General features: G+C 38.5%; 1 protein-coding gene across 1 annotated transcript in view; it reads right to left on the reverse strand.

Annotated features, from left to right (window-relative positions):
• Positions 1–27,381, reverse strand: part of ABCA13 (ATP binding cassette subfamily A member 13) — a 594,731-nt gene that overhangs the window by 161,603 nt on the left and 405,747 nt on the right. The window contains 4 exon segments of the mRNA XM_007524553.2: positions 7,448–7,556; positions 15,845–15,932; positions 18,464–18,582; positions 21,053–21,122. Of these exon segments, the coding sequence (XP_007524615.1) occupies positions 7,448–7,556; positions 15,845–15,932; positions 18,464–18,582; positions 21,053–21,122 (386 nt within the window).

Here is a 27,381-nt window from a genome sequence, read left to right on the forward strand (position 1 = left end):
TCAGGTGGTGCTGACAGCCGTGGATCTACCCTGCCCGTGACCATGAAGCATAATGATCCTGAGGTTCATTTCTCTCGCGTGGTAGCATTTCATCAATACTAACAGATTTGGACGTGATTGGGATCATGGGCTGAGGAAGTAAAAATATATCATTTCCATCTGCTGTCACCACCACCAGCATCCCCAATAAAAATGAGATGAAGGGAGTCGGGCAGTAGCACAGTGAGTTAAGCGCACGTGGCGCCAAGCACAAGGACCCGCATAAGGATTTCAGTTGGAGCCCCCGGCCCCCCACCTGCAGAGGAGTCGCTTCACAGGCGGTAAAGCAGGTCTGCAGGTGTCTATCTTTCTCTCCCCCTCTCTGTCTTCCCTTCTCTCTCCATTTCTCTCTGTCCTATCCAACAACGACATCAATAACAACAATAATAACTACAACAATGAAACAACAAGGGCAACAAAAGGGAATAAATAAATATATTTTAAATGATAAGAAATGAAAAAGAAATCACATATCTTGTTTTAACTTTACCTTCCCTGTGTAAGATAGTGGGTCTGCTTTAAACAGTGCAAAAACACTGTGCCTATGTTGCTTATTTGTGTATTTTAGTGTATCCCTTTAGCCCTTAAAGGCATTTTCTTTCCTTTTATATTGGGAGGATTAATGGTTTCCAGTAAATACAGTTGTTTGGTACAGGTGTAGAATTTCTCTGTTTTCTGAAAAGTACTCTCTCCACCAGCCTAGGTCCTCCTCCACCATCACGTTATAGAACCTGAAAGCCCCCCCACCCCAAGTTCTTTACTTTGGTGCAGTACACCAAACCCAGTCCAAGTTTATTTTGCATTTCCCTTTCTGTTCTTATTTCTTGACTTCTGTCCATGAGTGAAATAATCCAATATTCATCCGTCCCTTTCTGGATTATCTTGAAAAGCATTTTCTTTTATATTTTAATATTTTCAATTCAGTGGAGTCATGCCAACTTAAAAAAATCAAAATGAAAGTAATTTTCATCTATTCAGTTCTTATAACACAGTTGTAGAATATAACACAAAAGGAACACAAACATCAAATAAAGAAACACAAATGTCAAGAGTTGGTGAGCTAGCTCACATGGGAAGGCACCTGCTTTGCCATGTGCTACCGGGCACAAACTTGAGTCCTTGGTACACTACCACACTGAAGGAAGTATTGGTACCATGGTGTGTGTGTGTGTGTGTGTGTGTGTGTGTGAGAGAGAGAGAGAGAGAGAGAGAGAGAGAACAGTTGGCCTGAAATAGTCAAGTCCCAATACTGAACTGAAGAAGGAAGAGAAGAAAAACAAACATCAGTGATAGAAAGATCTTCCCTCAAGTGTTTCATAGGCAAGGCCAAGCAGTGGCACACCCAATTGATCTTGCATGTTACCATGTGCAAATACCTGGGTTCAAGCCCCATCCCCAACTGCAGGGGGGAAGCTTCATGAGCAGTGAGACAGACCTAAGGATGTTTAATTTTCTCTCTCCCTCTTTAGTTCCCCCTTCTCAGTCTTCTGTCTCTATCAAATAAATAATATATTAAAAAGTGTTTTATAAGGGAGTCAGGCGGTAGTGCAGCAGGTTAAGCACACATGGCACAAAGCACAAGGACTGATGTAAGGATCCTGGTTTGAATGCCCAGCTCCCCATCTACAGGGGAGTCACTTCACAAGCGGTGAAGCTGGTCTGCAAGTATCTATCTTTCTCTCCCCCTCTCTGTCTTCTCCTCCTCTCTCCATTTCTTTCTGTCCTATTCAACAGTGATGACATCAGTAATAATAATAATAACTACAACAATAAAAACAAGGGCAATAACAGGGAATAAATAAATAAATATTTTTAAAAACTAAAAAATAAATTTGAAAAAGTGTTTTATAAATTCATTAGTAAAGATACAGTTATAATAAATGATAATGCACAGGATTAACTGCCTCAGTGGCACAATAAAATGTGTGGAATATATTTTTATAATGTTATGTTTAAATATATTTTAATGAGAGAGAGAGAGAGACCAGATGAATGTTCAATTATGGTTAATGGTGGTGCTGGGGATCAAACCTGGGAACTCTGGGGACTCAGACATTACAAACTCAGTGTTCTAGCATGGACCTACATTCATGACAGAGTACTGGAGCTGCAATAAAAGACAACTGATACAGCTTTTTAAGAATAAATATTTGGATGGATTTTAGACGCCAGTATCTATGGGGAAAGACAGAAGAGAAGCTCATCCTGTAATTGTGGGCAGAAGCTCAGGTGGAGCTTAACTGAGCTGGGCTTTAAAAGACAAGCATATGGACCTGGAGGTAGCACACCTGGTAAATTACACACATTACCATGTACAAAGGGCCAGGGTTCAAAGCCCCAGCCCCCACTTGCCTGGGGAGTGTTTTATGAGCAGCAGGGTACTGTTTCAATTGTCTCTCTGTCTCCCTGTCTCCCTGTCTCTATGTCTCACTCTTGATCAAAAGAGGAAAAAATTAAATAAATTTTTTTTAAAAACTAATAATTTTTTAAGTTGAGTATAATATCCTCATGGCTTATCTGTAGTGCATCAAATGGAAAATGTTGTCTTTCTCCAAAAGGAAGAACAGTATTCCCCTTTACACAAATGCTGCATATTCTTTATCCACTCATCTGTCAAAGGACATTTGGCTTCTGTCTGCTGCATGGTGGTTGTGATGAATTCTGCAATGCTATCCAAGGGAAGAGAACTCTTTGCGATTCCCATTTTTCTGTTCTCTTGTCTATTTTTTATTCAGGTTATATTTTTTGCTTTCTAATCATACAGGTTCGTTGCTCTTTACATTTGGGGGATATTGACTTTAACATATATGGTTTGAAATATCTCATCACATTCCATAGGCTGGCTTTTCAATTTCTTGATTTTCAGACCCAAAAGGATAAATGATACATGATGCCACTTATGTGTGGAATCTGAAAATCATCAAATCCACAGAAGCAGAAAGTAGCAAGGTGGATACTAAGGGCTGGGGGAGAGGGGGCTCAAGTATATTGTTCAGAGGATGCAAAGGTTCAGCTATATAAGACAGCTATGTGAGGCATTTTACTTGTCAACTCCACAGTAAAGATCCCAAAATGTATAGTTTGAAATACTGTACTATGTAAGTGAAGTCTTAAAAGGATAGGATTTATGTTATCATAAAGGTAAGGACAGGTGTGTGAATAGTTGTCACTAATTATTTATTAGATGGAGAGAATGGTATAGAAAGATAGAGATAGATAGAGATAGAAAGAAAAGGAGATAGAAAGGGCCAGGCAGTGGTGTATCTGGCTGAGTACACACTTTACAGTGCTCAAGAACTCAGGTTCAAGTCCCTAGTCCCCACGTGTAGGGGAAAGCTTCATGTGTAGTGAAGCAAGGCTGCATATGTCTCTCTGTCTCTTTCCCTCTCTATTTCCCCCTCCCCTCTCCATTTCTCTCTGTCTCTGTCCAATAACATATATATATATATATATATATATATATATATATATATATATATATATTATATATTATATATCAGAAAAGGATAGAACATTACTACAGTCTCCATGTTTACTCTTTCAGTGTAGAGTGGGCCAGGCTCAAACCTGGGTTGTACATATAGCAAGGCAGCACACTATCCAAGTGAGCTATCTTCCTGGTCACAGAGTTTTTGGTTAACTAATTGGTTTGTTTTTTCCCTATTCCTGATATCTATTGGTTCATACAAGAAAGGGCAGTCTTTACTTTTACTGTGGCACAATACACCAAACAAGTCCATGTTCTACTTGTGTTTCCCTTTTCTGTTCTTGCTTCTTAAGTTCTACCTATGAGTAAGATCATCCTTCCCTTTTTGGCTTATCTCACTTAACATGACTCCTTTAACCTCCATCCAAGATAAGGTCAAGAAGGTGAATTCATCATTCTTGGTAGGGGAAATTTTAATAATCTTGAGCAGTGGTGTTCATTTTTTCTTCCTCCAAGTTTATCACTGGGGCTCGGTGCAGGAACTAAAAATCTACTGCTTTGGGCAGATCCATTTTCTAGGACCTCATCAGAGTGTTTCTAATGCAGAGCTGTTGATAGTGGGTCATGGGGACCAGGTAATGGCACAGCTGATAGAGTGAACAAGTTATCATACTAAAGGACCAGGTTGCAAGCCTTCAATCCACCTACAGGGAGGCACAAAGCTTCATGAGTATTGAAGCAATGATGCTGGTGTTTCTTTTTCTATCTTCTTCACTATTTCACTAACCTAAATTTCTCTCTGTCCCTATCAAATAATACTAATACTACTAATAATAAATAATGGCCGCCAGGAGCACTGGATTCCTTGTGCAGGCACTGAGGCAGAACAATAACCCCAATGGCTAAATAAATAAGCAAGTCACAATCTATATTTTCATATAAATTCAAATTAGTCTTTTATTTTAACATGAGGAATCCCCCTCTTATAGAAACCCCTAATCTCATCTGCTTTATTCTTTATTATTTGTCTGTCTTGGGTCTTTGTGGATCCAAGTTATTTGATGTATACATAATCCATCGTTTTTCCTCTAATTTGGGTGTATGTCTCAATCTATATTTCTCCCCTTCCCAGTCTCCTCTCCTTTATTGAGACTCCTGTCCTTTTTTGAGACTCAGGCTAGGTGTTTTCTTTTTAACTCATGGCCTTTCTAGTAAGAGTATTTCTCTAGTTTTGTGAATCAGGCTGTACATATCTTCATAGAACCTGGTGTGACTTGAACACAGCATCACTGGACCTGGACAAAAGATTCCTTATCCCCTAACCATCTCTTTCTTCTCTCTTCTAATAATGTCCTCAGCACTGACCAATAAGCTATAAATTCTAAAAGCTTTGTATTTTATAGAAATAAAATCTTTTCCTATAGAAACATTCAATTTATATTATACATAAACTCTCTCTATAGTTGAGTATTTTTTTTGTACTCTTTACTTCACCCAACCCCAATACTTTAACCTCATGAGTCATCTACTAGAGATTTAGAATTTCTTTTTTTTTCCACCTCCAAAATTCATCCTCATGCCGAAGTTACTTGTAAACTGTGAGGTGGCAAGATTGCTACTACTACAATCTTCTAGAGCATAAGGCTTCCAGATATTCTAATGTATATTTGATTGCATCATTTCCTCTTCAATCATGAATACTGAGTCCTCTCTTATATTAAAATCCATTATCCTCACAGTCAGGCAGGATCAAACAGAATCTGACCACAGAGGTGAATGACAACAACTCAGGGAGATCAACAGTTGTCTTCATGCCCTCACCTTTTTTGTGAAGTCAAAATGGGACTCTTTCCTCCATATATCTTGAGCAGGTGCTCTGTTTTCTCTTGCATTATTAAGGACTACAGTTGCTTCCTGACATCAGTCAAATCCCTAGTCATCATTTAAAGTCCAATACTAGGGACAAACCTCGACAAAGCAAGTTCTACCCTCTACAGAGCATGCATGCACATCAGTAATGACCTCTAAGTTTGAGTTGTAGCTGATCTCAAGTTGATTTTGAACAGCTCAACAAAGGATGGGGAAACCTTTTCATATGCCAAGTGTCATAGAGAGATGTATAATATCAGTCATGGGCTAAACAAAAATATCAACTTAAAATTTAGCACTTGGTGTTGCTATGAAAAAATGTAGGTTTATGAAATGCCATGTTCCACCTGTAGTTGCCTTGGCAAGGCTAGAAAATGACTTTGTGAGTCACACTTTTGTGTTCCAGACTGTTGAGCTAAACCAACATTCAAAAGCCTGGCACTGAATTTTCTGCGAGCCATAGCTACCAGGTGATTTCCCTGAACCTCGGTTTTCTAGTTAGTGAATTAGGCAAGGATTTCCTACCTGAAAGAAAAAAAACAACAAAAAAACTTAAAGGTCAGGGGAGGTGGTACACCTGGTTGAACACATGTTACCAGGCTCAAAGGCCTGAGCTCAAGTCCCTGGCGCCCACCTGTAAAGTGTAAGCTTCTTGAGTAATAAAGCAGTGCTGCTGGTGTCTCTCTTTCTCTCTCCCTGTCTCCCTTTGTTCTCTTGAATGTTTTTGTTTCTTTCTAATAAAATATTTTTTTAAATATATATGGAATTTTTTTTTAGCTAATGAATTCCCACACACTTCATAAAAAGCATTCTGTTCTCCCTCTCTGTGGAATAAAATTGTTCTTTTGTAATTTATTAGACACACAAAAGTTCAACTTTTTAAAAATTATTTATTTTCCCTTTTGTTGCCCTTGTTTTTTATTGTTGTAGTAGTTATTATTATTGTTGTTATTGATGTCGTCATTGTTACATAGGACAGACAGAAATGGAGAGAGATGGGGAACAGAGAGGGGGAGAGAAAGACAGACACCTATAGATGTGCTTCACTGCTTGTGAAGTGACTCCCCTGCAGGTGGGGAGCCTGGGACTTGAACCGGCATCCTTAGGCTGGTCCTAGCACTTTGAGCTACGTGTGCTTAACCCGCTGCACTACCACCTGACTCCCAAAAGTTCAACTGTTAGGGGCTGGGTGGTGGTACACCTGGTCGAGTCCACATTTTAGAATGTGCAAGGACCCAGGTTCAAGCACCCAGTCCTCACCTGCAGAGGAAAAACTTTGTGACTGATGAAGCAGGGCTGCAGGTGTCTCTCTGTCTCTCCCCCTCTCTATCATCCCCTTCCCTCTCGATTTCTGACTGTCTCTATCCAATAAATAAAGATAATTAAAAAATTTTAAATTCAGCTTTTAAAAACAGTTGTGACACTCATTTTAAAATATTTACATTTCCACAAAATAAATAAACATTTCACTGGAATGGTGGAAAGGGAGAAGATCATATTGAAGGATAAAATCAGAGTAAAGTGTTAACACCATGAAGTCTTTTTTTTAGCATTTACTTCTATGTAGATGAATGCTCAAATAAATATATTTTGTGAATACATTATGAATGATATGATGTATTTGATTCATATTAAGTGTCTTCTCCTTTTTAAAAGAAACAATGAATTTTGATATATTATATTTACTTCATCCAAGTGATGCAGAGGTCACTCCATTAGAAAAATAAATTCACTTCAAAGTGGAGGACCCAGAAATCACTAGAAATCTACCTGTGTTAAGTGTTCTATATAATCATTTTTTAAAAATAGAAATTATTCTTACTTCTATAAGCTATTCAAGTCACTAAGAGACAACTTTCAAGTAACTTCTTATTCCCCTCATCTTACAAGCTAGGTCAAAGTTTCCAAAAGGTAAAGACAGTATTAAAAAAAGAAAAAGGTAAAGACATTTAAAGATTGAAAAGAAGCAGCAAATATTGCCTTCAATTTTGCAAGTGAACGAGGGCCAAGTAAAAATGTTCTCATCACTATTCCTGTTCCTGTTCAAAAACTTTCTGGTTTACTATGCTTACAGAAATATTGTCTTTTGAAAGTAGTGGAAAAATAACATACCATATTGCCTCCAGTCCACACCCGGGGGCAAAAACTGCCACAATATGAGGTTGTTCAGATGATTTAAGTAGGAAGGTAGGGAATGGAAACCTTTCTGGTTATACCACACCTGTAAAAAAAAAAAGGGGGGGGGATGAATTAATGACTCTCATGAGACTAGTGCTTAAGTCTATTTGTGGGTTATTCTCAAACACAAGGTGTACACGTGTCAATTAGCTTCAACAGCACCTGAAAGCAGGGCTCCTGCATGGCTGATAGTCAGCAGTATTTTTCAGTCTGCTAATTTTGTATTTATCTCAAGCATATAATTTGCAGCTAAAGATAGATTAATTTTTTTTCCAGAACAAATGTGAATGTTGCTCTATAATTACATTCTCACAGAGAAAATGGAACTTAAGCCCATCGTGTTTTCTTTCTCTTTCTCAGTTGGTAAGCTAATGAAATTTGACCTGAAAATTAAAAGAACAGAAAGTGGTCAGAAATAAAAATTATTACTTTCAAATTAATAACCAACTATGGAACATTATTTCTCAAAATAAATCGAACTGAATATTTGCTGAGCAGGAAGAAAGTAGCAGGCCTATCAGACAAGAGAAAGGTGACGAAGAATGTAAGAGACAGACCAAATTATTAAAACTGAGATAATAAGTAGCTTTAAAAATACTAATTGAGCCATCAGTATGTCTAAATAACAAGTTTTAATGAAAATTTTCAAAAGTATACTTGGCTTGGAAAAATGGTGAGTGTCTTCAAGAAGTACAATGAATCAACTGGTAAATTTTGGTCTTGATTCAAATTGTTGGATAGTTAAATTCTCTAGACAATGCTGCCTTTTGCAACAAAGTTATCTCTAGAATTAAGACTGCTCAGAGGAGTCTAAGAAAGCTCTTCCAATTTAGGCAAGGTATTGACCAGATGGCAAATGCCTTCCACTGCATTTTTTCAACATATGATACTAGGGTATTATTGTTGTTGTTGCTATTACTTTGCCACCTGAGTTACTGCTGGATTTATGTACCTACTTGATTACTCTCAGACTCCTTTTCTTTATAGATAGAATGTGAGAGACAGAGATTATAAGAGAAAAGAAGAGGCACCACAGCAATGATTCACTACCAATGTGGTATCTCTGAGAGAGTACACTTTACTGATTAAATATCAAGTCCCTGGCCTATTGTTGTTTTTTTTTTTTAAACAACATCATATGTAATAGCTGTTACATGGTTAGAAAGCTGAAAAGTAAACTATCATTCATGTACTAAAAAAACAAACAACAACAACAAAAAAAAAAAAACAACATTAGGGGTTGGGTGGTAGGTAGCCCAGTGGGTTAAACACACATGGACACATGGTGTGCAAAACACAAGGACCATCTTAATGATCCAGGTTTGAGCACCCAGCTCCCCACCTGTGTGTGTGTGGGGGGGGTTCTCTCCACAAGCGGTAAAGCAGGTCTACAGGTGTCTATCTTTCTCTCCCCCCTCTGTCTTCCTTTCCTCTCTCAGCTTTCCTCTGTCCTATCCAACAACAATGACAGCAGTGACAATAACAATCACAACAACAATGATAAAACAACAAGGGCAACAAAAGGGAAAAACAGCCTCCAGGAGCAGTGGATTCAAGGTGTAGGCACCTAGCCCTAGCAATAACCCTGGAGGCAAAATAAATAATTTTTAAAAATCTCCATTTGTGAAAGGCTATCTCCCTCAGTTTTTGTTCAGATAGTGCACTCCATCAAACAATTCAGAAAACATAGCCCATATTCCTTTCCTAAGCTCACCCCATCCACAAATATTTTCTTAAATTCACCAAGAAATCCTTGAAAATTATTATGTCCAAGTCTGTGGGAAAACAGATGCTACTTGAGACCTACTAACAATGGAATCCAGGGCATTCTATGGAGTCCTTCACAGAGCCTAGAAGAATTATGCAAAATCAAAACAAAAAAAAAAGTGAAGTCACAAATCTATAAAGAGTATAGTAAGACATGGAGAGGCCCAGAGAAGGGCTAAGGAGCATGTCAAAGCTGTGTCTGTCTCTCACCCCACTTAGATGCTCTGCCATATAATCTCTCTTATTACCTGTACTGCCACCCATGTTATTCTTCACACACACACACACATTCTATCCATATTTCTGGGTAGAAAAGACATCGAAGACCCTATTAAAGTCACAGACTGAGTTAATGTAACAGAAAAACTATTCCCTGTGGAAAACACAACTTCCCAGGAGCACAGTCCATAAGCTTCCTATTTCTCAAGTCTTCATTCGCTTTGCTGCAGGAACACAATCCATAAGCTTCCTATTTTGCAAGTCTTCATTAGCTTTACTGCTTGATTAGAAGGGGGATAAATGGAGAGTCCCGTGGTAGCACAGCAGGTTAAGCCCAGGAGGCACAAAGTGCAAGGACCGGTGTAAGGATCCTGGTTCGAGTTCCTGGCTCCCCACCTTCAGGGAAGTCACTTCCCAAGTGGTGAAGTAGGTCTGCAGGTGTCTATCTTTTTCTCCTCCTCTCTGTCTTCCCCTCCTCTCTCCATTTCTCTCTGTCCTACCCAAGAGCGACGACAATAAGAATGACTACAACAACAAAACAAGGGCAACAAAAGGGAATAAATATTTTTTAAAAATTTAAAAAGAAGGGGGGTAAATGAAAAACCTCTGCTATATCAGGGGTTTGTTAATGTTGTTTAATTTTTCTTTTAAAAGAAGGATGATTTGGGAGTTCGGCGGTAGTACAGCAGGTTAAGCGCACGTGGCGCAAAGAGCAAGGACTGGCATAAGGATACCGGTTCAAGCCCCCAGCTCCCCACCTGCAAGGGAGTCGCTTCACAGGCAGTGAAGTAGGTCTGCAGGTGTCTATCTTTCTCTCTCCCTCTCTGTCTTCCCCTCCTCCTTCCATTTCTCTCTTTGCTATCCAATAACAACAGCATCAATAATTACAACAAGGGCAACAAAAGGGAATAAGTAAATAAATAAAAATTATTTTTTAAAAAAGCATGATTTTTGCAAGTTAAAAAAGAGATTTAATAGGAGATTTAACAGGAGCTACTCTTCTGTAGAGAGATTGAAGAGGCTGTGGCCTGATTACCTGCTTTGTTCCACCCTTTGTGGGTTGGGTGGCTTTTGTATTACATTGCATTTAAGGTGGTATTCTTCATCTTCCTTGTAGCTCTACCCTTGCCATGTGACATTCTTGATCTCCCACTTGAACACTAGGCTCAGCCACATGGCTTGCTTCAGCTAATAGAGTATGCTATAGCAGAGCTGTGCAAAGTTTCTGTATCCCCCTGCAATCCCTCTTGTGTCTGCTGTCACTGGGAGCTCTTTCCAGAGGACTCAAGTCATGCACCATGATCCCAGCTGAGGGACAGCTACCCAGTCTCACATGTAAACATGATTAGTCACTCATATCAGCATAACCTATAGTAACAGAATCTGCAGACACATGAGTTTGATGTTTTGTGTTGAGGCCATTGGAGTTCAAAGGGCTTATCATACAGAATTGTTGTGGCAGTGAATTATATGAATACTGCTATTGGAAAGGAATGTTGCTGTCAAAAAAAAAAATACAAGCTGAAAATATTGGGTTGTCAGAAAAGCCATGACATATTTTTCTATGCATGACTTGCCCAATAGTTCAATATGTGACATTGGTTTTAAAATCAGCAAATGTGACACAGGTGATTAATGGAGTCAGAAAACATGAGAAAATCTTTTAGGAATTCTGGAAAAAGAATGCCAAGACATGTAGCTACTTTAAAAAAGAAAGAATTCATATTATGAATACCCAAACATCTAGTGAAAAACATCAGCTTCAGTAATTTCAAAGAAAGAAATTATGTCCAGCAAACATCTTAACTTGGCTATGAAGCTATCTAGAGAAAACACTGAAAAGCATAGCCTCATAATACCAGTCAGGAGAGTGGTAATGAGACACTATGTGAAGATGATTGAGAATGATGGCACTAAGTGACACTCTCATGGGGCATAAGGACTTTCATCAAACACTGGGAGATATAAAAAATAAATATAAATATGAAAATAAATATAAATATAAATAATCTTGACATTCCCCAACACCAAGAATTTTTATGCCTGAGAGAATAGCATGTTTCATTCAGAAATGTGAGTGCATCTTATGGACATCAATTAGATTCGAGGAGGGGAAGAACAGAGTTCTTTCTTCACAGGGAGATGAATCAAAATGGCACCTTCACCACAGTGGACTGAAGTAGGAGCCCAATCAAGCTAAGAAGTAGCTCAACTCAGACCTCCTGGGATGCAGAAGTTACATAGGCTCCTGTGTTGAATATGGGCCCCAGATTAAATTGATGGGGTTTACAGTTAACAATATTTATATACTTTGCCCATATTTGGGAGCTACTCTCTTCCCTGATTCAAATTTCTAGTCCTTTCTCCAACTATGACACCATCTCCTCAGACAATACCTTGGACTTGGGTCCACCTGCATATTAGCTGTCAGACTCAGGCAAAAACTAGTGGTCATGGGACCCTTGGAATATACCTAAAATAGACCTACTAGCTTTTTCCAAAATGGAGACCCTAAATCTCATCTGCAATATGTTGCCTTTAGGTTCATGGTTAGTCAACAATTTGTTCTGATTTATATCTTAATTATTTTTCAGTCACCAAGTTCCAGATGCTACCATGATGCCAACCTGATTTCCCTGGACAAATGACCCCATCAACGTGTCCTAGAACCCTGCCTCCCAAGACCCCTGCCCCACTAGGGAAAGAGAGAGACAGGTTGGGAGAATGGACTGACCTGCCAACACCCATGTTCAGCGGCGAAGAAATTACAGAAGCCAGACCTTCCACCTTCTGTACCCCATAATGATCCTGGGTCCATACTCCCTCCCAGAGGGATAAAGAATAAGAAAGCTTTCAAGGGAGGGAATGGGACATGGAGTTCTGGTGGTAGGAACTGTGTGGAACTGAACCCCTGTTAAAATATGGTCTTGTCAATAGTTCCATTTTATAAACAAAAATTAAAAAGTGATGGCGATATGAAATACATTACAAAAAAAAAGTAGCTCAAATGGCATAGTTTCAAATACTCTCTTTACATGTAGCTATTGGAGAATAGCTTGACAAAATGCAAAGTTAAGGGTGATTGAGAATGTGGAAGTGAAAAAAAACAACTAGGGAATGGGCCAGGCTCTGGTGTTGGCATACTTTCAGTTCTTGGATAGAATTTTATACAGTTGAATTTCCATTAAGTGATTTTTTTACTGTTAGTTACTTTTCTGAGGAACTGTTTCTCAGGATTCTCGACATGAAAAGTTTATCTTAAGGTATCATGATATATTTCCTGAGGGAGATAAACTTCTTCCTTTAGTTACTGAATTGTGTTGCTCCCTGATTTATGGGATGGCAGGGAAGAAAATTCACAATTTCTTTCCAGAACACTGTCCAGAATTTTCTAGAAAGCTGTTCTATAGGGGCTGGTTAGAGAACACCCGTTGAATGCTACTTAACATTAGCTCTTAAATGTTAATTTTAAGATAATTATAAAGTATGTGATTATTTTTTATTTAAATAATTTGTAAAATTTTTGTCAATTAAAGCTCATTGTGTAGATGGACTAAAGTTCAGAACATTTTCAAGAACTGTTTCACAAAACTCTTATGAATCAGCCATCCATTGTCAAAGTAATACTGGGTAACCAACAACCATGACCATCTACTATCAACAATAAGCATAAATTTAGGGCAGACAAGTTAGCTTACTTGAATAGTCAACCTTTGTCATATATGCAATCCAGGCTAGAACCAGCTACTAGTGGAAGTCTAGATGTTGTGGTTTGTCTGTCTGTCTGTCTATCTGAAGGGAAAAAGAAAGAATAAAAAAGTTTTAGAGTAGTGAAGCCCCAGTGACAAACAAAAACATTAAGAATACATTTAGCTCATGACTCTGATGACTTGGTCATGTGGGTTTGGTCAGAGTACCAGACTCCTTACCTAGGTGATGCTCCTGACCAAAGCCTAGCCTATTCCGTGTATTTTTTTTTTCTGAGTATATTCTTTCATATCTGGAGTGCTTGCTTTTTAAATCAAATCACCCTGTAGAATGCATACACCTCAGTCAAAAAGACTGAATACACAAGAAGTGTATGCATTCTACAGAGTGATTTGATTTAAAAAGCAGACATTCCAGATATGAAAGAATAAACTCAGAAAGTTTCTACAACAATACATTTTTAATAATAAGCCTACTCCTAAGCAAATGTCTTTTTTTTCTCATCAAGAAGACTATGAGACTCACACAGACTATGTCATATGAACATACCCTAAAGGTCAACGGAAAAGACTGGTCATTAATTACCGAAAGGTTGAGGCAAGCACTTGACATGAAGTAAAACACCACAATGACTATAGATATTTGGGCTAGCAGATGCCCTTTATAGCTCGCTGTACTACTGTAATTGCTTGGCTTACTGAAAAGAAATTGCCGAAAGGTTGGATGCACTTTGTTTGCATGCCTATGGCTGGCCAAGCATGCACTCCAAGTCATCATTTGAACATGTTTGTACAGAAGACAAATCTAAATATTGATGAGAAGGAACCAGTGTCAGGGAAACATACATTTTCATCACCATAGCAGAGACAAAGAGAAACCCTGTGGTCTAGATATCTAAAATCAAAGACATAAACAGCTGCCATATAAGATTTTGGATGATTATATATTTAAAGGCTAAAATACATTCTTATAGGAAGTAAACAGATTCTTTTTACAAATTAGGCATATTTTAATAACAACCCCATCAAAGATTCAAGAAAGAAACTGAATATATTATAGGTTGTTTTTCCATAAAGCTATGAATCTTGATATTTGAATATCGAGCTGTAAATCTTCTATGTGCATTCCTTGAAAGAGAGAATGAAATAACTTTCAGATGAAGAGAGGGATTTATGAATAGTCCACACAATGATTCAAATTTTTGCTGGGGGTTACGTTGTGAAGTATGACTGTTAAATTTTTTTGTCAGGGATTGCATTGTGAAATATCCATAAAGAAACTTTATACTACAGAGTAACCTCCAAGAGCCTGATAAGACTCTGCCAAGTTCCCATGAGCCATAAAAGCATAAAAAAATCCCCACCACAAAGAAGGGGAGAACTTTTCCTGTGCTAACATAGCCTTTTTTCACTGCATGATACATTTAATACAATGTTCCCACAACCCATTCTCTCTCTCTCTCCCTCTCTCTCTCTCTCTCTCTCTCTCTCTCTCTCTCTCTCTCTCTCTCTCTCTCTCTCTTCTAGTCACAGAGAACAAAAGATTTGAATTGACCATCGTTCTCATTGGAAACTTGTATTGACTTCTTTTCCCTGGAAAAAAACTCTGGTGGAAGTCCTCTTTCCCAAGTCCCTACTTAGAAAGAAAGTATCTTTCCTCTGTGCCAGCCTTCACCCTGTTATATCCAAAGAGCCCTGGCAACTATTTGCCATGAAGTCATGGGGTCCTAACTCAATAGGGACAATCCTGCCAGAAGCTGAACACCCCAGCTCCTAAACAAGTAAACCTAACTAGTCACTGTGTATTTGTGTCTGCTCTAACTCTGGAAAGTGGGAAGTTTTAAGTATATTTTTAATATATAGAATAATACATTGGTCACTGGTCATTGGAAAAACAATAATTCCTGTTATCCTGATAAGACTGTCTTCAAAGGCATGATCTCTTTTCATTTATGAGTTCAATTAGGCAAATTCAGCCTAACAAAAAAAATCACTATCCTCTTCTACAACCTAATGGTAAACAATCCATTTTATATTTTAAGGGAATATTTACATACACCTGTCTTCATTTCTCAGTAGTAAAGACTAATATTTGATTTTATTTTCCCACATCAACAATTGCATTTGGATATCAAGTTTCCCGGAATACTGTCTAGCACTTCATCTGCACTATTCCAGTCTTTAGGTCCATGATTGTTCAACAGTTTGTTTGGCTTTGTATGCTAACTCTCTTTTCAGCCACCAGGTAGATGCCAGCATGATGCCAACCAGACTTCCCTGGACAGGTACTCTTACCAATGTGTCCTGGAGCTCCGCTTCCCCAGAGCCCCACCCTACTAGGGAAAGAGAGAGGCAGGCTGGGGGTATGAATCAACCATTCAATGCCCATGTTCAGTGGGGAAGCAATTACAGCAGCCAGACCTTCCACTTTCTGCATCCCACAATGATCCTGGGTCCATACTCCCAGAAGGATAAAGAAAAGGAAAGCTATCACGGGAGGGGAGGGGATATAGAGATCTGGTGGTAGGAATTGTGTGGATTTGTACTCTCTTATCCTATGGTTTTGTTAATGTCTCCTTTTTTAAATAAATTTAAAAAATTTAAAAAAAGAAAGGGAAAAATGAATAAAAGTGATTACCTTTGCCACAGCTTTTGCCTTGGAGATATTTGAATCAGCATCTTGAACTTGAGCTGGGATTTGCACTCCAAAAGACCATCCTCCAAGGCTAATAACAGTAAGCATGTTGTTAGTGCTTTAATCAGGGATCATCAGGATTTAAAGACAAAGAGTATTGCATCATGAACTGCATTAATTATATTGGCCTTAGAGCAGCACCCAACTGAACGTATATCCTGTGGCATGGCCACAGAGTCGATACATGGAAGGAAATGTCCTGGTTCACAAGGCTGGCATCCAGGGAGGGGCCTGCTTCCTCAGAAGGTATGAATAAAGCTGCTACAAATAAAGTGAGCCAAACAAGTTGGTGGTGGCTCAGCCAATAGAGCATATTTGCTACCAAACAAGAGGACCTGGGTTTAAGTCCCCAGTCACTATCTACAGAGAGGAAGCTTCATGACCAGTAGAGAAGTGCTGCAGATGTCTCTTTCTTTCTCTATCTCTGTTTCTCACTCTCTATAAAATATATATATACACATATATATATCTATAGATATATAGATATATAGAGATACACACACACACACACACACACACACACACACACACATACATATACATTTACCTGCCAAAAACAGTGGGGTCGTGAAAACAAACAAACAAGTAAGTTAGCTGGGGACCAGGTGATGGCACAACCAGTTGAGTGTAGATGTTATAATGGCCAACAACCTGGGTTCAAACCCCTGGTCTCAATCTGCTGAAGGGAAGCTTTACAAGCAGTGAAGCAGAGTTGCTGCTCTGGTTCTCTCTCTGGTTCTTTCTCTCTCTGGTTCTCTCTCTGTTTCTCTCTCTGTTTCTCTCTCTGTTTCTCTCTCTCTCTATCTCTCTCTTTTGCCTTTCCCTCTCCCTCTCCCTCTCTCTCTCTTTTCTTTCTTGATTTCTGTCTCTCTCCAACAAATAAGTAAATAAACATAAAAATCAATCAATTAGTTAAAGAGAAGTAAACCACTCTGAATCCCCCATCTTGCTAGGAGACACACATGCACTCCAGCAATACTCCTCCACGGGGAATGGGCAGGGTTATGAAGGGCATAGCTATAATCACCAGTAGTTGAGTTCTCTTACGTAATGGTCATTTCTCCTATGAGTTAGGTATTCAGAATTACTTGGCCTGCCATGCTCATATGTAGTGTGTGGTCTTCCCTGTTGTCTCTCAAACTCCCAACAGAAATGCTACGAGGCCATCTCAGACCATTTCAATGAGGGGATATCTTCCTTCTTTTTGGATTTTCATAATACGCTATATTTTCATCTGCTGTACCTATTGCCACACTGTTTTTTAACAACCTATTTACTATTTTAGCATTCATGCAGCTCAGTGATTTTATATTACATTCCCTATATCTTGACTTGTTTTGTATCTGACACCTGTGAAACATCAAAAAACTAGTGAACATTATCAATAAATGTACATATTAATATTTAATATTAATTTGTACATTTATTATTGTACATATTAATTTTTCTATGAATTGAAGGGAAATGAAGACCAAACCTTTGCATATAATAATTCCAGCAGAAATGTAGCAAAGGAATCGATAGACGTTTAGCTCATTAATTAACTAATTGCAAAGACATGGTCTTTTATGTGCCAGATACTGGTCTAAGATCTGGACACACACACACACACACACACACACACACACACACACACACACACTCCTGTCTTCAGCAGCAGAAATTCCAGGGAATGTTCAAAGATATGAAGCAACAAACAGCCAAAGAGTGACTAGACAGCAAAGTACACTAGGCCTGAGAGTATTCAGAGAAGATTATACCACTGGGACATCAAGGGGAATGAAAGAGGAGGAAGATGAAGAATGTAAACACCTCAGAGAGACCATGCAAGGGTGCTGCATTGAGACAAGGTGATAAGTTTGGGAACTTAAAATATGATGGTGCCTTCTACCTTCTACCTTCTGCAACCCACAATGACCCTGGGTCCATGCTCCCAGAGGGATAGAGAATGGGAAAGCTATCGGGGGAGGGGGTGGGATATGGAGATTGGGTGGTGGGAATTGTGTGGAGTTGTACCCCTCCTACCCTATGGTTTTGTTAATTAATCCTTTCTTAAATAAAAAATAATAATAATAAAAAATATGATGGTGCTTGGATGTAATGAGAAGCACTCATGCCTATGTCCCTCTTCTACAACCACTCTTGGAGGTTTAGAGAGATCAGCACCACTCTTCGAGGCTTAGGAAGCTCAGCACCACACAAAGACTGACACAAAATCCACCCGAGATGATTTCTAAGACACCAGTAATGCCTAGGTTCCCACACTGGAAGTCAACTAAAAGACTGTTATTTCTTATACTGTTAATGTGTCTATTCTGATTCTCTATAGCAGTAAAACTACTTCTTGTTTTACTTAAGTGAGTGAGTGAGTTTCAGTGGAAAAGACTGCTCCCCAGAGCAAAGAGGGAAAGTCAGCAGCAAGACATCTTATGAAGGCCTGCCTCTGGCATTTCTCTGGAATTTTTATGAACACCAAGGTTCTTAAGACTTGACTTTCTGAGAACATGTGCATTTAAAACAATACACTATCCAAAGTTATTCCAGCCACAACTTTGAACCTACCTTGGTTTTTCACTGGGCACAAGCAAATACTCCTCCAGGGGGAATGCTGACAGGTTCACCAGTGTATGGCCAAGGCGATTGGTCAGATAGAGGGGCCTGAGGCTTCTATTTGGACATTTCTGTAATAATTTCAAAGAGACAAAACAGAAGCATATTTATAACCCACAAGTAGGTTTTCTGACATTTCTTTAAATGGCATATGACTTTCCCTAGCCTCAAGTTTTAATAAATTATCTATAGCCTTTCACATTTTCTGATTTCTCAAATTTCTCTGCGAGCTACCTACATTTAAGGATCGTGCAAAAACTTCTTCTGTGACTCTGGCTGTCAATTATATTTGAGAACTTCAAATCCTTTTTTTTATGGGAGTTAAGGCAGATTTATAAGACCCAAAAAGGGATTTCTCCCCTACTGGGGTGATCTTGTATTTGATGAGCCTCAAAGAGAGTCAGGCAAGCAGTGGGAGGATGAGAAGGAAGAGAATTCAAAGAAATGTGCTTCTTTGCTAAGTGCCTGAAGTAGAAACCAAAAGGTTTTTCTCAAGTAACTTACTTGAGGTCTGGCTTGGACTGAGAGGCAAGGAATAATTGCCCAGAGGTGTGGAGGCCTCCCTCAGTGTAAGCAAGGCCTAGGGCCACACAGCCACATAAAATGCACCTGCCCTTCCACTGTCAGAATCTGGACCTCACACAATAGCTCTCCATTTCCCAGAATAGCTCAGGAAAAGTGTTAAATTTAAAAAGGAGTGATATAGGACAATTTCTCTAAACCTAAACTTCAACTTCTAATACTTGCCTTCTGTTTGCAGAATAGAAATAAAAACATCCTTACCCAATGTATGGATTTTTGTTAGACTCAGAATATATAAAACAACATGGCAAAGTAAAAATATTATACAAATTTAAGGAATATCTTCCAACTTGTTGATAGAAAGATTTAGGGAATGACACTAAAAGGAATAGTGAGAATCATTATCCATTAGAGTGAGGCCAACTTTAATGATCTCATTCATTGACCAATAAAACTGTGGAGTTCCCTACCTCTAGTGCTTCTGTTTTTTTTTCTCTCTCTCCTTTTGTCTCTCCTTTTCTCTCTCTCTCTCTCTCTCTCTCTCTCTCTCTCTCTCTCTCTCCTTCTCTCTCCCTCCCTCCCTCTAGAATTATCCCACTGCATCTAGATACAGCTTTCTAAAATGATATTTCAGAAGCTGGGAGATGACTAACCCATAGAATATGTGTCTTACGGGGGCCCCAGCAGTGATGCACTGGGTTAAGTGCACATACTATAAAGGTTAAGGACTCAGGCAAGGATCTGGGTTTGAACCCCTAGATCCCCACTTTTCTCTCTCCCTATCTTCCCTCCCCTCTCAATTTCTCTCTGTCCTATTCAAAAAATAAAAAAGAGAGAGAAATAAAAAGAAAAAAAAAGAAAGAAAAAGAAAAAGTAATGTGTCTTACCATGGAGATGTTCTAGGTTCAAGTCCAGAAGCCACATGGAAACTACCATGGATGGTATCAAGGGAGCTCCACCAATGGTGGAGTGGTGCTACAGTATCATTCCTTTCTCTGTCTCTTCTTTATGCCTATCTCTCTTTCCGAAAAGAAATTAAAGTAGAAAATTGGACTAGAGAGACTGTTCAGAAATTTTATGCATGTGGAAGACCCTGAGCTAATTCTCTGGTGGCATTCTTAAAAAAAAAAAAAAAGAAAAAGAAAAAAAGAATGGCATTAGTATTTCATTTAAATCAAACCCTCACTAAAAATTTCACATTCTTATGAAGAAATCAGGTCTTCCAGAGGGTAGAACATGGCCTCTGCTTACTTCTTTCACTCATATGCTATCTTTATTTCTCTAATAATAAACACTCTGCAGATAGATAGATCATGGCCCCCACAAAAAGTGGGTCCTAATTTCTGGGAGCGGTGAAGATTGCCTCACATGGCAAAGACCTTGCAAATGACATTAAGTAGAGGGTATGGAGATGGGGAGATTGTCCTGACAGGGACTGTCAGGGTGAATCCTCATGCAATTGCTGGAAGGAAGCTGGGGGGCTTGGGGAGGGGGGTAAGAGTGAGTGAGAAAAAAGTAATGCAGCCACAAGTCAAGAAATGTGGGAAGTCAACAAAGTTGAAAAAGACAGGGAACAGATCTACTTTGAGCTTCTCCATAGGGACATTTGATTTCATTTCTGTGGCTTATGATTTCAGATTTGTGAGCTCCAGAACTATACAAGTGTATATAAGATAAGGAGGGAAAAAAATGTCACTCCCAAAGTATGTCTTTGACAAAAGATTTATTTCTTAGGATGGGGTCTTCAGTCTGGATGGAGACCCCAGAGCCCAGTCTGAATGCCTTTGATGGAAATGACAGTCTGATGGTGGGTGTGGTACAACTACAGCTGTTGGGGGGAAAGCTGAGACTGTACCCCTGTGACAAAAGTAGTTTTATCAAATTTTTTTTTATATTGAAAATGAACTTTGGGGTTTTTTTGTTTTGTTTTTGATTTTTGTTTTAGATGGAATGAACTCATTTTTGTTTCTTGAAGTTGAGGCATTAAAACTAAGACAAAACAATACCGCCAAAACCTACCTGACAGCCGCATGAATCCTGGACTTCTGGGTGAGAGAAAGTATCCCTGCGCCAGCAGGAAGAATTCTCCCTGACAAAACAAAGGAGAGGGTCTGCGTGATCCCTTGGATTGCGAAGCTATTATATTCTCACGAAAGACCGGTCCCTCTGATGAGCACAGGGTTCACTAGATAATCATCTCCTACTGCACAAGGCAGAACGCTGACATTTGTTTTCACAGCTTGAGCTGTTAATCTGATAACAATGCTTTATGACAATGAAAATATTGCTATTCTATTCAATGATGCTCATTTGGTTAGCTGGACTGGATGCACTGCCAAGGTTTCCCAGAATGTTCACTGGGGTGCCTAGGACTTGTGGTGAAGCCTGAGACTCCCAGACTCAAAATCAGGCTCCCTGGGCACCAGAATGACAATTAATAAACACAGTGAGCTGCTACTTCCTTTTCATGGCATGTCACAGTCATTTAATCATCATTAAGAAAAGCAGTTATTAAATCTCCACTATGGAGGGACATGTAACAGATAACGACATCAAAACAACTTGCAACAAACAGTGCTTCCAAATCTTTGTTCAAGTTTTATTTCCTTATTTTTCATCCCAAAGTTCCCCTATAGACTGTTTGCTCTTGTCCTTATACTTGGATTTTTTTCACCAATTTTTCCAAACAAAAGTTTGCATTCATCATGAAAATTATTTTTATTTCCTCAAAAACTATAAAAGAAGTGGCAGTGGGAAGAGAGCAACATCTAGTGACCTACAGCCACCTGACCAGCCATTGTTACTAATACCTGAATACCTCCCACCACCACCCCCTGTTTTTTTAAAGAGTAAATGAAAGCAGTTCAGGGAATGGCAAGTCTGTAAAGTTTCCCCACCTGCACACTATTTGAGAAATGCACTGATTCAACAAAGAAATACAGAGGTGAAACATTTTCAATCCAGTAAAAGGAAACTTACTATGTCTATTAACCAGGATAGGAAAATATGACATATAGGTATATGATAGGGGTGAGAGACAGAGAAATAGAGAGAAAGGGAGGAAATGATAGACAAATCGAGATACCTGGAGCACTGCTTCACCACTTGTGTAGCCCCCATCCCCTACAGGTGGGGACTACCTCATGCATAGTAATACATGTGCCCTACTAGGTGAGCTATCATTTGCCTCCCACCCTTAAATATTTTTAAACATATTAAAAATAACCCAAGTGACAACTATGTTATAAACAATCATTTCCTTGTTGAAACAATAAAAATAAAGGCTTTCATGTACAACTTCTTTTTTTTTCTTTTTGAAATTAGCTTATGGAGACTGTGGTTTGAGAATGCTACCTAAGGGAGTTATGTTTTTAATCAGAATGAGATATCTGCTAATTACATTGAAAATGATTTTATTTACACTCCTTAAACTCAGCAAGACTTTCTTGCTTTAGACTGTGGTCTTGGTTAACTCAGATATTTGTAACTCAACAAAGTCCATTTAAAATCCTGGCTCCTTTGCAATCCCCTTTCTAGTTTCCTCTAGTAGAGAAATTATATGTGGCTTTCAGAATTGCATAGTGACCAGAGACAGGATTTAACAGATTTTAAATTTGAGAATATATCTCAGTCTTCATGAATTCCTGTGTTCCAAAAGAACCACCATGAACTGTGTGATTATGAAATAGGTGAAGGTTCAGGAAACTCATCTGAGGAATTGCATGCTTCTACTTTTGTCCAGATTTCAGGAATCCATAGACACATCACCTTATCTTCAGAGGCACTTCCCTAAAATGTTTTTTATAGGATAAAACAGTCATGCTGGAAACAGATTCTTGGTCCATTATATCTAAAAACACTAACTTAAATCAGTTTCTTCAATGTGAGGCTGCTTACCTGTCTAACAGTCCAATGTGTATTTTGAAACTGAGAGAATGATCTACACACTTTCAAACCCTACTCTTAAGGTAATAGTTTTCTAAGACACAGGCTTGTCTCGAGGAACAATAAGCTCTTCACAGAGCTTTACTCTCTCTAAAGAAGTGAGAACATACTATACAAAAGGAGTCAGAGAGAAGGTATCTTGACCAAGTCACACAGAAAACATATACAGTGGAGATAAAACAGCACGTCATTATGTTAAATACCACAAGCTGAGTTCACCAATATCACTCATTCTACACTATTTTAGGCTTTGGCCCTTGACTTGTGATGACCAGACATCTGATGGCAGGTATGTAGGTAGGTAGGTATGCAGGTAGGTGGAGAGATGGATGAGGGTAGACAAGTAGACATAGAGATATTATAATTATATATTAATCCAATTAATATATAATAATTATTAATGCATATATAATTATATATGAATGCAATTAAAAGGAAATGATTTTGCAAGCAATTTAAAATAAAAAGTCACTTGTTTATAAGGATATTGATAAACAGATATATGCCAGTAAGGACATATCAAGATCCTATGATATGAGAGACCAAATTAAAAGAAAATAAATATGACTCTAATAATATAATTCCAAAACTGTAAATATAAGAGCTGAATTATCCAATCAGAGACATGTTGAGATCTATAATCACAATCATGGAGTATCTGCAATCTTCCTCAGATTTTGGTAACTAACATTGGAGGTGCTGCTCAGAGAATCAATATTCCTCTCTCAAAGAGCTTGGGACCTGAGGAAGATTCTAGATCCCACTGCTCTCTCTCTCTCTCTCTCTGGTCTCTTGGAATTTATATTGGTGGTTCATAACCCCTCCCCCTTGACAGATAAATGAATTGTATGCTTATATTCTTATAATATGTATATTTTCTGCAAAGAAACTATGTGTAAGTGAAACTTCTCCACCCAGGAGGGAATTAAAACTTAGAGGTATGGACCATATAGGAGATGTCCTCAGCTTCCTTCTATGTTTTAAAGGGAATCTATCTTCAACACTGAGTGTCAGGCTCCCAGCCTGAGACTCTTAGGTCACATAAGGAGTGATCATACTTCTGAATACTTTTTGTATGCTTCTGTCATTGAAGAAAAAAAAAATCTCATGTAGCTCCCCACTCAACTTTAAGTTGAGCAGAACAAATATATAAACTTGCTACCATGTGTGGTCTATATACATTAACAGAAATAGGTGGGGAAAGTGACCATCTTATTTCAGAAATTATAAGGAAAATCATCACTGGGCTGTCACAGGAAATGATCCTTGTTAAAGAAAGAGAGAGAGAGAGAGACAGTAAGAAAGAAAGAAAGAAAGAAAGAAAGAAAGAAAGAAAGAAAGAGAAAGAAAAGAAAGAAACTTAATATTTCAATCTGCCAATCTACTTCAAAAATTTTGGTGTTAATTGATGTGGTTTACAGTCAACAATGTTTATACCACTTTCCCATATCAGGGAGCTACTCTCTTCCCTGATCCAGCTTTCTGGTCCTTTTCCAGCTTTGACATCATCTCCCCAGACAATAACTTGGATCCACCTGCATATCAGATTTCAGGCTCAGGGAAAAAAAAAATAGTATAGCCACAGGCCCTTTGGAATATACGTAGAATATGCCTACTAGCTATCTACAAAATGGAGGACCCCCCCAACACTTCATCTGGTCAACAATTTGTTTGGCTATGTATGTTAACTCTCTTTTCAGCCACCAGGTTCCAGATGCTAGCATGATACTAACCAGACTTCCCTGGACAGACAACCCCACTAATGTGTCCTGGAGCTCTACTTCCCCAGAGCCCCACCCCACTAGTGAAAGAGAGAAGCAGGGTGGGAGTATGGATTGACCATGTTCAGCAGGGAAGCAATTACAGAAGCCAGACCTTCTACCTTCTGCATCCCACAATGACCTTGGGTCCATACTCCCAGAGGGTTAAAGAATAGGAAAGCTATCAAGGGAGGGGATGGGATACGAAGTTCTGGTGGTGGGAATTGTGTGGAGTTGTACCCCTCTTATTCTATGGTTTGTCAATGTTTCCTTTTTATTGATAAAAAAAAAGACTTAAAAATTTTGGTGTTTTGATGGAGCTTGAAAAAAATCATGTTAAGTGATATAAGTCAGAAACATAAGGATGAATATGGGATGATCTCACTCTCAAGCAGAAGTTGAAAAACAAGATCAGAAGAGAAAACACAAGTAGAACCTGAACTGTAGTTGGTGTACTGCACCAAAGTAAAAGACTCTGGGGCAGGTGGGGGTAGGGGGGAGAATACAGGTCCAAAAAGGATGACAGAGGACCCAGTGGGGGTTGTATTGTTATATGGAAAACTGGGAAATGTTATGCATGTACAAACTATTGTATTTACTGTCAAATGTAAAACATTAATTCCCCAATAAAGAATTTTTTTTAAAAAATGATATTTTATGAACATTTCAAAATTTTAATTATACATCATACAGTGTTATATGAGGAATCTTATATTTAAGGTCACATTCATACCATAATAGCTTTCTTTTGAGTTCTCTATGAATTTCTGTATGACAGGATGGTAAAAATCAGAAATTCAACACACATGATATAACATAAACACTAAGCAGAAAATCTCATAACAAGCAGGATTTCACCTATTACTTTAAAATATTTGCACTGAAAAAAAAGTAATTATGAAGATTCACCAAGAAGGAAAAATGTTGGTATCTTTGAATTCAATGATATTTTACACTTAGAAAAATAAACCTTGCTTCTTTTTCTAAATAAAACCTTTGGTATCAATCTGAAAATTTAGTAAGTTCAGACTTGTTTGTATAACTTGAATATATTTTTATTTTATTTTATTTGTAGGCACTGGAGCTTCACCACTTCAAGCAAACTTAAAAAAAAATAGCAAGAAGGAGAAAAAGCAGAAAAGACACTAGAGTGTGGAAGCTTCTTCCCAAGCAATGAGAATGGAGCTCAAACCTGGGTGGAACACATAGCAGAGCAACACACTATCCAGATGAGCTATTTTGTCAGCCCTATTTTGTGAATATGCATTATATTTATACTGATAGACCCTGAAGGGTGCTCTCTCCCTTGGACCTACTTTATATTGACATACAAAAGGATATAAATGGTTATAAAACAGAAGTTAAGGACAGAGTTCATGGAGTCGATACAAGAAGTGGAGAAACAAAAATATATCTCTAGGAATTCAGATGCAAGACTGAGGAGAGAAGCAAAGGAGAAAAAGAAATGACAGTAGGGGGATAGAGAAGCTAGGATTTGGGGGGCTACAACTACGCCTGTCAAGTTCCAAAGTAAAACAGATGCCCAAAGAGATTCTGAATAGGTTTTGTTGTCCTTAACATTAATTCAACTCTTTTTTTTTTTCACTTGAGAAACTCAACACTATCTATTTTTTCCCTGCCAACTGCTCTGTCTTTATTGAAAACTTGGGCATGGTGGGAGCAGATGAGGCTCCAGTCACATTTCAGATTCTCACAGAGATACACTTTACACCCTACATATTTCACTAGGGGGAAGATAATAAAAGCATTGCCCTAGACGCATTTACTAAGTTAAATAAATTGTTTTTTTGAGAGAAGGCTAGAGTGAAACAACATAATTGATTTTCTATTAATTCTCCCTTACTGAGATCATTAATAGTTATACAGTCTCAAACTAATTACCAACATGACTAATGGGCAAAATATGCCATTGAATTAGAAAACATATTGCTACTAGACTGTGTTATTCTCTGCAATTATATATTATTATATAAGTCATATTCTTTCAGCACGTAATACATCATTATGATTTTTATTACTTTCTCATTTTCTCATCCCAAGATTAGATATTCTTTGAAAACAGAGCCATTATCTTTTTATCAGTCCTGGTTCTTTAGTAGCACTGTATTGGCAGCAGATCCTCAATAAATAAAAGTCAAGTAAAATAAGAAAGGAAGAGAAACACTCAGCGGAGCAGTGGTGCAGGCACCCTGTTAAGCAAACATAGCACCATGCACAAGGACCCAGTTCAAGCTCCCACTAACCAAATGCAGGGAACAAACTTCATGAGTGATGAAGCAGGTCTGCAGGTGTCTATCTTTCTCTCACCACCCTCTCTACTTCCCCTCCCCTCTCATTTTCACTCTGTCATGTCAAATAAAACTAGAAAGACAAAATCGGGAAAATAAAATGGCTGCCAACGGGGAGTTAGGAAGATGGCGGCCTGCGAAGTCGCTAACAGCGGGTGCTCTGATCACATTGTCGGCAACGGTAGGATTTTCTGCCTTTAGCAGGCCAGTCAATAAGGTGGGACACCAAAGAAGTGATTACAATTTAATTTGGGTTAAGAATTAGAGTAAAGGTGACACGGACTAGCGGGGCGCCAGAATTCCCAGGCGGCGCCGGGCAAGGCGAGTGCGCCGG

This window comes from Erinaceus europaeus, chromosome 14, assembly GCF_950295315.1.
Source record: "Erinaceus europaeus chromosome 14, mEriEur2.1, whole genome shotgun sequence".
In the NCBI taxonomy this organism is placed as follows: Eukaryota; Metazoa; Chordata; class Mammalia; order Eulipotyphla; family Erinaceidae; genus Erinaceus; species Erinaceus europaeus.